This window comes from Octopus sinensis, linkage group LG13 (assembly GCF_006345805.1).
Source record: "Octopus sinensis linkage group LG13, ASM634580v1, whole genome shotgun sequence".
Classification (NCBI taxonomy): Eukaryota; Metazoa; Mollusca; class Cephalopoda; order Octopoda; family Octopodidae; genus Octopus; species Octopus sinensis.
In genome coordinates, this window is record NC_043009.1 from 12,392,360 (window position 1) to 12,404,859 (window position 12,500).

The 12,500-nt window shown below is 38.9% G+C and overlaps 1 protein-coding gene across 1 annotated transcript in view; it reads left to right on the forward strand.

Annotated features, from left to right (window-relative positions):
• Positions 1 to 10,811, forward strand: part of LOC115218571 — a 33,555-nt gene extending 22,744 nt beyond the window's left edge. The window contains exons 6-7 of the mRNA XM_029788461.2: positions 5,625 to 5,703; positions 10,592 to 10,811. Coding sequence (XP_029644321.2) covers positions 5,625 to 5,703; positions 10,592 to 10,811 — 299 coding nt within the window. The remainder of the gene's footprint in view (positions 1 to 5,624; positions 5,704 to 10,591) is intronic.
• The last annotated feature ends 1,689 nt before the right edge of the window (positions 10,812 to 12,500 follow it).

Sequence of the window (12,500 nt, forward strand, 5' to 3'; positions counted from 1 at the left end):
CCAGTCATCATCGGGTATTTTATTGCTGGGTGTGTGAACTTTCTTATGATTGTATTTACAAATAGTCCAGTGGATAAGATTACTATTGTCTTTAATTTAAAAATAAAGGCTCCCAACTCGAAACTAACTCAGGAATGTGTACACACCCAGGAAAAAAACATCAAAGGGCGATCGGATAATAAACAATTACTAACATACTCTCAACATAAATATGAGATTCTCCACCTTCTTATTCAATTCACAAAGAGATAGTGGAGAGAATAATAGGGCCGTGATGTGAAAGACAGATCGATAGATCGATAGATAGATAGATAAATAGATAGAGAGATCCATATATACATACATACATACATACATATATACATACATACATACATACATACATACATACATACATACATACATACATACATACATATATACATGCATACGCACGTACGTACATACATGTGAAGATATATATATATATATATATATATATATCCATGTTGATTCGCACGCATATTTTTTTCTCTCCTTGTTTCTTTCTGTGTTTCTTTTGTGTGTATCGTTCTGTTGAAGAGCGTAGGCTCGAAACGTAAAAGACTTGTTTTATTTATATTCCTGAGCCCCATACTAATACAATTGTTTGTTTATATTCCACCTGCCTTCGTCTTTTGTTTATTTTCATAAAGCTTCCCGTTATATAAATATATATATATATATATATATAGTCAATTCAAGAATAGCTTATCCTCATTAGAAATTAATGAATCCAAAATTTTACTCCATCACATTAGAAGCAAATTTCCACGATGCATTACGAATTATTAAAATAGGTAAAATTAATAATGTAAGAAAATGGAGGTTGAGGATGTATACATAATTTATTTGCATTATAGTTTGTTGTTAAGATATAAATACAACTGAATTTTAAAAAATAAACTCAACAGAAGACGCCAAATACCGACATATGTTTCGATTTTGACATTTCGGTGATACATAATACAAAGCATGTGGGTAAAATCCAATGTTAAAAATTGAAGCCGTAAACAGAATCTCTTCACTCTTTTCGTTGTAATAATAACGAAGGTTACATCTTTCTTAAAGAAATTCAAATCTACAAGGTGTAGATTTGATTTACATTAAGAATATATATATATATACACTTTACTCTTTCACTCTTTTACTTGTTTCACTTTCCGTCTGCCAAATCCACTCACTAGTCTTTAGTCGGCCCGAAGCTATAGTAGCAGGCACTCGCCCAAGGTGCCACGCAGTGGGACTGAACCCGGAACCATGTGGTTCATAAGCAAGCTACTTACCACGCAGCCACTCCTACGCCTATATATATATATATATTATATATATATATATATATATGTATATATATGCATGTTGCTTAATCTCGAACGAATGAGAAATGAGTGCGCAACATATGTTGCTGACGATATGAAGATCGCAGTGATGTGAAACATGGGTCGAGAGACAAACTCTTACTTTCAGCTTCAATAAAACATTGTACATATACATGTGTGAGTGTATGTGTGTGTATACGTGAGCTTGTGTATGTATGTATGTATGTATGTATGTATGCATGCATGTATGTATGTATGTATGTATGTATGTATGTATGTATGTATGTATGTATGCATGTATGTATCAACCCCGTCCATATTTCCTGTCTTGCTGCGACTGTGAATGCCTTGGGTGCTGTCGCTTCCTACAGACAAACCAAGATTATAAAATATGTGGAAATGAATATTATGTATGTTGATTAGCGCTGTGGGATGGTTTTCTTTGCTATTTGAAGCTACCCACATTATTAAACCTTTGCCTCTACTTCATCAGATATACTCGATCTAATATGTAAGAAATGTTTAAACGATTACATTAATGTTCTCTCTGTCTCCCTCCCTCTGTCTTTCTCTTTTCCACTCTCTCTCTCCCTCTTGAAGTCTCCTAATCTTTCTTCAAATTCGGTTGAATAGATATAAGATGCGACGTACCAAGAATTACAACTAAGGTAGATGATCCGCAAAAAAACTGCACCCGAACTATTATCTGCAACTGGATGAGGTTTCCTAAAGTTCAGATAATAAAATTTTGCGCACCTCATAAACGAATGAAAAATGGCACGATAAGTTTTGGTAAGTTTAAGAATTAAAGTTCTTCAATTTATTCATTTTCCTCAGATGATCGATTGGTTTATTTATTCAGCACATTAACGAATTGACCACTCAATCAATGAAACAATCAATTCTGTGTATTCCATATGTATACGTGAATGTGTGCGTGTGTTCAGCCCAGGAACCTCAGCTGGAGCATTATTGGATTGTTCGACAAATTTTCGTGGTTCCACTAATCGACATTGTGTAGTAGTTACCCCGTTCTTTCTGGAAAATAAAACTAGCGTTTAGGGTTTTTATGTAGTTCTGTTGTTACGAATGTGATTGCATTTATGACAACAGGTACAAATTAAAATCTATAACCTGGACACAAGTACTATATGTTTCTAATTTTTTCAGCATAATGACAAAACATTCGCATCCACCAGGCAGCTGATATCTACAACAATGAGCGTACGTCAGCTTCTGTCCCATTCAACAACACCGGGCCTGTTTTTTTTTTGTGTTTTTTTGGGGGGGAATAAGTAAAATGTTACACTTGTGTATTTAATTTTTACGAATGTGGCTACATTCTGGTGTGCCTTTGATACGGCCGCCGCAACAATCCTTCCTGCATATAGCATTGCAGACATTATTAGCGACAATGTCATGCTTCTTCGGAAGGTGTTATCTTGCTGATATTTTTCGACGGTTGCTGATTCAGTGCAGATTAGCAGACAGAGACTCGCTATGTGGATCATAGAATAATCAGGATATTAAAACACTCGAACAATGCTACGAATAACTTTGCATAAAATATTTCCAGGAGCTGGGCCCTTTGTTGGCTGTTCCAACCTCAAAATTGCACAAAGATACTTTTTGGACAAGTAAAGTACGTGGAATGCAAAAGAAGAAAAGAAATATTAAACGGGGATCATGGAAGTTGTGGTAATCCTAATTTGACTCAACGAGAGATATCAGCCATACCGGTATGGCATAATCGACATTTTCTGTAGCAATATGGATGTCTAGAGGCATCCTTTTTTCTTTTGTTGATCAAGTATTAAGTAACTATTTCGCGTCCTTGGGTGGCGAATGTGTAATATTCTATATGAAGTATGATGTGTCTGTCGCAGGTCCAGGAGAAGTCAATGTTGGTATTTTCCAGTTTGCAGCATCTATACCAATGCATAACTTTCTGTTGTTATGTCGAATAGTTCTTCTCTATTTTAATAAATCAGTCTCTGTTTAGATTGTTCTCTGTTTAAATAGATCAGTCCAGACACCTTCGTTTCAAATGTAACAGTTGCACACTCACACTATCACGGGTCCTTCATCTAATCTCATATTGTTATGACCTTGGCTATTGGATATACATGCGATGTACTCACTTTTCCCTTTTCTGTTCAGTAAATGATTGTCAAAGTAACATGAAACGGTATTCAAAGGCCGTCTCAACTGATTCTTTTCCCCACCCTACTTCAATCCCTGCATCTAACATAGATCTTGCACGTGTCTCATCAGTATTCATATGGAAGTTACCGGTTAGCGTTAGTATGTTCCTAAACCTGATGTCCAAACTGTGCACTTCTTAACGTGCTCAATCTAGTATCCCAAATCTTAGTACACGTTCTGACACTACGAAAGTGTTGTGGAATATATTTTTATTGAATTCAGTCATCTCCTTCCGGAGCCTATTAAAGTTTGTATGAGCAATATTCTCGTAATTTCCAAGGTATTTTTATCATTCATTACTAGTCATTGCAGAGGTTAGACGGGCCATAGACCTCCATAATTCTCGCTTAGTTGACAATCTTCGACAGCAAAATAGGAACACTTTACGCGAACAATATTTTCTACGGCTCGTGAGAATGTTATGACCAGTTCTGGCTGTCTCTTGGTGTCATGAATATTATTCGAGTACAGCTTAAGATCGTCGTCAAAAAAACGGGCTGTCGGAGATTTTCATTATCCTTTCATCTGCAGATCCTATCATATAGTATTTGTACTTACTTAACTAGAGTGTCAAGAGTTTCACTGCCAAGACGAAAAGCAAATGTATGCGGGTGTATATATATATGCATATAAGAACGTGTTAAGAAACATCCCTTAGTATATGTTTATGTGTGTGCGTGTTTGTGTGTTTGTGTCTGCATGCGCACGTGTGTGTATAAATATATTGTTGTTGTTGTTGTTGCTGGTGCTGGTGTTGTTGTTGTTGTTGTTTCACAAATCTCTGGGCAATTAATTTTTATTTGTTCGTCAGTATTTTCCATCTAACTGGTGTCGCTGAATTTTCCAACATCAACACCGCGTGACCTTTCTCCACCAATCGCGGGGTAATAAACATTGGCTCTCTTCAATCTAATTCTCATTCAGACTCCAATGGCCGAAGACCATCCGCGTGCTTGAAATTTAGAGTACCAAGTAATCTGATTCAAACTGGTTTGGTGCATACATACATACATGTATGTATGGATGTATATATGTATGTATGTATGTATGTATGTATGTATGTATGTATGTATGTATGGTTAGGCCGTCGTCCATGCATTATCTATATTCCTCCCTGTGCCTTTGAAATCTTATATCCCTGCCGTAAGGCTTTATTTCCACACACACCAGCTTAATTTAATTCGTCCTCAGTCGAAAGATACCTGTTGTTTTGTCCTGTAATTTGTATTTGTGTAACATTCTCCGTTTTTTTTCCTGTCATTGTTTTCGTAACATTTGCTTCTATCTTCCAAGGAATCTAATGCTCTTAGCTTAGTTTTTCCTTGGAGCTGGCCAGACTGGAGCAATCTTGTGTATAACCATACGAAATTGCAAAGATAATCTGGAACTAGACTGAGGAAAGAAAACTCCGAATGACCTGTCTTTGCTTTCTTTCTATCGTCTATCTGGATATTTTGTCGTCCATTTTTTTGTATCAACTAACTGTCTGGATGTTTGCGTTCTTGTCCCATTTTGTGTGTGTATATATATATATATATATATATATATATATATATATATATATATATATATCAGCTATTAACTAGTATAAAAAGAAGCTTCTCCAGTATTTATTGTTAAATATATATTTATCAACGTTTAAAATAATAAGTTGACATATTTAGGAAGGTACTCCAAAGATCTGATGAGATAAAGGTGATACAGGTACATCAGGTAAACCTAGGAATCCTGAAAATCGTTTAACCAGAAAACTTAAACCGAAGTTCAACTTCCGATGTGAACTTACTTTATTGAACAATTAATTCGGTCTCTAAGAAACTTCAAAAACTACGTATATATACTATGGATTTTATACCCTGCTCAAAATCCTTCTACATCTTAAGTCACGTATATCTGACGGAGGGATTTCTCCTAAAATCTATTCTCTAAGAAATTCAGACGGCGACAGGGGAAAACTAAATGCTATTTTCGGCATTCATTAAACGTTCGCCTATCCACAGGTATTTGTTTTTTCTCGATATCTGACCATTATTTACTGTGATATCCAGATACATTGTTGTGTTTTACATAATTTATTTACAGAAGGCGTGATGAAAATGGTGTGTGAAGTTTTTGATCGATTTTCGCTTGAAGCTAATAAAAGAAAACTCGCAGCTAGGTTGTAAGTATTGTAGCAGTCTAACAAATATCATTCTATATTCTCTTTACTCTCTTTTACTCTTTTACTTGTTTCAGTCATTTGACTGCGGCCATGCTGAGCACCGCCTTTTTAATCGAGCAACTCGATCCCGGGACTTAATCTTTTGTAGCCCAGTACTTATTCTATCGGTCACTTTTGCCGAACCGCTAAGTAACGGGGACATAAACACACCAGCATCGGTTGTCAAGCAATGCTAGGGGACAAAAACAGACACACAAACACACACACGCATACATATATATACATATATACGACGGGCTTCTTTCAGTTTCCGTCTACCAAAACCACTCACAAGGCTTTGGTCGGCCCGAGGCTATAGTAGAAGACACTTGCCCAAGGTGCCACGCGGTGGGACTGAACACGAAACCATGTGGTTCGTAAGCAAGCTACTTACCACACAGCCACTCCTGCGCCTTTCACAATTATTTTCTTATCTTTCACTTGTTTCAGTCGTTAGACTGCGGCCAAAGCTTTTATTCGAATGAATGGACCCAGTACTTATATTTTTACACTGGGTACTTCTATTTTTATACCGGGTACTCTTTTTATCGGGGTCACTTGCCGGACCGCTGAATTAAGGGGATGTAAATACACCAACACCAGTTGTCAAGCGGCAGTGGGTGACTCACGCACGCGTGCGCACATACACACACACACACACACACACACACACATGCGACCGCTTCTTTCAGTTTCCGTCTACTAAATTCCCTCACATGACTTTGGTCGGTCCGAGGCTAGAGTAGAAGATACCAGATCATGGTGCCACGCAGTGGGACTGAACCTGGAACCATGTAATTGGGAAGTAATTATGTGGATAAAATTGATTCTGTTACTCTGTACCGAAGATGCGTCCTATTGAATTAGATATATTGAGATGTTCCAGCTGTAACCACCCAATCTTTATTCAGACTACATCGTGAACCGAGGGAAATTTAGCTATATTTCTAGCACATCGATCAAACCTCTTCGCAAGTGATAGAAATAGTTTGTAACAGAATGTGAATGCAGACAACGTACTATATGGAAGAGAATACTAAATATAAGTATCCAGTGGAAACATACATAAATCTGCACAAAAGACACACACACATACACACGCACGCACACATACACACACACACACACACATACGCATCCATCCATCAATCCATCCATCCATACATACATACATACATACATACATAAATACATACAGGTGTATGTGTGTATAGGAGGAGCACTCCGTCGGTTACGACGACGAGGGTCCCAGCTGATAGGATCAACGGAACAGCTTGCTCGTGAAATTGAAGTGCAAGTGGCTGAGCATTCCTCATACACCCGTACTCTTAACGTACTTCTCAGGGAGATTCAGCGTGACACAAAATGTTAAGACGCCGGCCCTTTGAAATATAGTTACTACTCATATTTGCCAGCTAAGTGGACTGGAGCAACGAGAAATAAAAGGTATTGCTCAAGGACACAACGTTTCTCCTCACTTCCCCCCTCCACTTTGCCCTTACAACACACCATTGTCCAAACCTTCCGGCGACTCCAGTCCAACCCCTCCACTTCGCACATCTTCCCCCAACCTACCCCATCTCTCCTTCAAATGAGCCCACAACCTACGTGACTTCCTGGTCCACAGTTTCTTCCCTAACCCAACCTCCAAACTTGGTTCGTTCCCCTGCTCCCGCCCACGCTGTCGCACTTGCCCCTACCTCTCCAACACCACAATCCTCACAGACACCCATCATCATCCCCATCATATCACCGACTCCTTTACCTGCACTTCTAGCAACGTCATTTACTGCATCTCCTGCTCTTTCTACCCTTCTCTGTAAATCGTTCAAACTGGACGTCGCTTGGCTGACTTATTCGCAGAGCACCTCCGAGGCATTACACTAGGCAAGGACACCCCGGTCTCGCACCATTTCCCCTCTACCGGTCAATCATTACAACACCCGCTTGTGTTCAGATTTTCTTTGCATTGGGGCCATCCGCACTCCCGCCTTCGTCATCAAATAATCTTCTCTCTTCGCTCTTTTGCTCTGCATGGGCTCAACTCTCCTCCCATCTTCATCTGACTCCTCTCCTCTCTTCATCTGACACCTACTTCCTCTCTTCACTCCCACCCAACTTCTCTCTTCATTGATACCCCCTCCATCCACACTCCACCCCCAACATCCCACTCCCATATACCCAAACCATCGCCCCACACTACATCCTCATCTCCACGTCTTCACACCGCACCCAGATATTACAGACGCACACACACACACACACGTACACATTCATACACCAAAGTTACCAGCGCCTATCCACACACTCACTTACACATTCTCACACACACACACACGCACGCGCACATCCGTTTTGGGATCGCCAGTACTTTTTTATCTCCTCTTCTTCCTAGCTCTCCTGTCAAATTATTTTTCCCAACCAGTTGCCATGATTGATCGCTAAATCCACAATTATTTATTTTTTTGTTATTCTCTTTCTGTTTATTTCCTCATATTCCTTTCTGCTGAAGAGCATAGGCTCGAAACGTAAAAGACTTTCTCACTTTCTTGAGTGTCAAACTAATACAAATAAAGTAAATTGTAAAAGAGTCAAATGGAAGAGTAAGTACAGTTAGGCAGCTTTTTAATCGCTACAAACGTTTCGATACGTACAGATCCTCGTATATATAGGATTTAAAGTTAAGTTTGAATTACGTTATTTAACGATTTGCCTGTATAAGAAGATCTAGATGTGTCTCCTCAGTCGATAATCAGTTGCTGTCTCCGTAAGCAAAATTTAGATTTCCCTGCTACAACATCCATAAGAATACTACCGGCTATTTGGGAATTCTAAGGATGTTGGGGGGACAAACACACACACACACACATGCACACACACACACACACACGCATATATATATATATATATACATACATATATACGACGAGCTTCAATCAGTTTCCGTCTACCAAGTCCACTCACAAAGCTTTGGTCGGCCCGAGGCTATAGTAGAAATCACTTGCCCAAGGTGCCACGCAGTGGGACTGAGCCCGGAGCCATGTGGTTGGTAAGCTAGCTACTGACCACACAGCCACTCCTGCACCGATATATATATATATGTGTGTGTATGTGTGTGTTTGTGTGTGTGTGTTTGTGTGTGTGTGTGTTTGTGTCTGTGTGTGTGTGTGTGTGTGTGTGTGTGTATGTATATGATGGCTCTCCACTTGTGACCGAGAGAGACCATTGCCGACTTTCAGGAACATTCTACGCTCTAGGAGTTACTTATATTTTGCATTTGCGGCTCTGTTGGTGGCTAATGAGCCCTGCTCTTGACAACCATACACAACTGCAAATATTACAGATCAAGCTTTCCCCATTCACTATACGACCCGTGCGCTTTCGCGCAGCTCGCTTAAGAAGTGTCTCTCTCAAAAGTGTCGATCCCTTCCTTAACCTGCTTCCTCCATATATATATACATACATATATACATACATATATATATATACATATATAATACAAAAATGGGATGAGAACGCAAAACATCCAGATAGGTAGGTGATACTAAAAAGGGACAACAAAACATCCAGATAGACGATAGAAAGTAAATAAGGACGCTTCATTCGGAGTTTTCTATCCTCAGTCGAGTTCCAGATTATCTTTGCAATTTCGGCAGGTTATACTCGAGATTATCCAATGTGGCCAGCCCCAAGGAAAAACTAAGCTAAGAGCTCTAGATTCCTTGGAGGAAAGCAGCGAATGTATACGAAAACAACGACAGAAACGGTGAAATGGTACACAAATACAAACAATAGGACTGCGTGTATGTGTGTCACTTGACAACACTAGTGTTTGTGTGTTTGCATTCCCGTAACATAGCGGTTCTGCCTGAGTGACCGATAGAATCATTACAAGGCTAAAAAGAATGTCCAAGGTGGGTTTGTTCGATTAAAAACCCTCCAAGATGGTGCTCCAGCATAGCCACAAATGACCGAAAGAAGTAAAAGATAAAAAGTACACATACCTACCTACCTACCTACCTACATACATACATACATACATACATACATACATACATACATACATTCATACATGATGATGGCTTTTCCTCGTTATCGAGTATGGCCATTGCACGAAGCTTAACTGTTATTGGTGCTGTGATCGAATGTGACTTTTTAGCCCAGCTAAAGATCTACAATGTCTTGTACAGAAATGGCAGCTAAAACCTTTACCGGCAATGACCGGCTGTAGTTGTAACTGGGTTTCATATACCTTTGCATGTCGTTTAAGTCTTCCTGCCGAATTACACTCTCTTCCACATGCCCGATAGATATGATTAGTATGATGTGTTACACCACCACCGGTGGCCAGGTTGTCAATCATCTGTCTCATTTTATGACTACGAAGATGACTCTTGAGTCCAGCTTTACTGAGGCAGGATCTTGCACAGACATTGCATGTCAGAATCATAGGAAGACCGTTCCCTTCTGGAAGTGTAACAGCGATGCCCTTCCTGACATCCCTCCTTACTTTCTCATGCGCAACTCGAGATTTCTCAAAAGTAGCTGTCCCCTCGTGCACAATCATTTCCCACCTGCTACGATCAATAGCTATGCCCTCCCATGTGTCAGGAGAGATGCAAGCATTTCTTAAGAAAGCCTTCAGCAAGTCCTTCTACCTCTTTTTTGGTTTATGCGGAGGTCCTTTTCCTTTAGCTAAATCACCATAAAAGAGTTGTTTTGGCATACATACATACATACATACATACATACATATATACATGCATGCATACATACATACATATATACTTACATAGATGCATACACACGTGAGCTTTCATTCATACATGTATATATCTATTTGTTTCAGGTTAGATTTTCAAGTTGGTGTTTGGGAGCAGGCTTCGACTGAGGAAATAGAAAGAAGTGACACGGAAGAGGAATCACAAAGAAGTGACACGGAAGAGGTAACACAAAGAAGTGACACGGAAGAGGAATCACAGAGAAGTGATACGGAAGAGGTAACACAAAGAAGTGACACGGAAGAGGAATCACAAAGAAGTGGCACGGAAGAGTTGTATCAAAAATAAAGTAGGACTGAAATTCATAACTCCTATCAATAAATGGAACTGTGAATTGACTTCGTATAGGATAGTGAATTGAACATTTTGAGCAGTAAAGAAGAAACAAAAAACCTTTTAATTTCTTTTCAGTGTTAAAGTTGCCAGATCGCAATTTCAAAAAGTTTGGTCTCATATATTTATTTATTCTGTTATCTACGTTAAATATTTGCTCGGGAAGAAACCCGTTTTCTTCGACGATCTTCTTCAATGTCGCAGGAAGTTCCGCTGCCGCGTGTTCGTCGCCTGATGCGCTTTTGCCTTGCTTTTTAAGGAAGTGATAAGTTGTCCGGTTTTTAAATGTCATAAACCATCCTTGGCTCACCTTGAACTCTACATCTTACTCATCTGGATATTTTTTTTATTCGGGTCCTCGAACAAAGACAACGCTTTCTCCTGAACAATTTCTTGACTAAGAGTAGCATTCTGACGATTCTGCCTATCAATACAATTAGATAAAAAAAACTTCCCATTTCTTCAAAGATTTTGCCTCTTTTATCGTTGATGACAGTAAGCTTCATCCCTAGAGCTTCAGCATCTTTTAGTATCTTTTCCCTAATGCTCAGTCGTCCATACAGTTGTCCGACGCATCTCCAACAGATCGTGCGATCGCTGTTTTATCATCGCCAACTTATCGCGTTGCAGCGTGACGCTTAGCACTTTCACCTGGACTTTTCTTAGGAGGCAAGGAGGTAAGAATTAAGCTACAAATCTGTGTAAATGAGAGAATCTAAACGATAAACAAACGTAGACAAATCTGAATTCAAAACAATCGCGGTAAATCACGACGACGCCTAACGGTAAATATTGGAACTACCAGTGCAATATAAGCCCCGAAAGACAACGCAGCTATTTCGTGCTTTAGTGAACTACGCTTCTCTCTTTATAGAGCGTATTTTAGCATTTACTGTATTTTAATATGATTGTATACGCTTTTAATCTTATGTAATGTAACATGATTTAAGGTGCTTTTAATGTCTTTAAGTGTTTCATGATTCCAATATCATTGGCATATCACCGTAAAGTCGAGTAAAACGGCTTGATTTTTACTTTCTTTTCTCTTTTTTATTTCTCTTTTATCTCTTTTACTTGATTCAGTCATTTGACTGCGGCCATGCTGAAGCACCGCCTTTAGTCGAGCAAATCGACACCAGGACTTATTGTTTGGAAGCTTAGTACTTATTCTATTGGTCTCTTTTGCCTAACCGCTAAGTTACGGGGACGTAACACACCACCATCGATTGTCAAGCGATGTTGTGGGGACAAACACACACACACACACATATATATATATATAATATATATATATATATATATATATAATATAATATATATATGTATATATATGTATATATATATGTATGTATATACATACAAAGACATATATATATACATATGTGTATACGTACATATACACACACAGATACATATGAATACTCACATACACACACACACACACACACCGCGCGCATATATATATACAGGGATACTTCAGCTTAAGACGCTTCGATTTAAGTTGTTCACGAAGATACGTCAGTTTTCAAAAATATATATTGTATAGGCGCAAGAGTGGCTATAGCCTCGAACCGACCAAAGCCTTGGGAGTGGATTTGTTAGACGGAAACTGAAGAAGCCCGTCGTATGTGTGTATGTGTATAT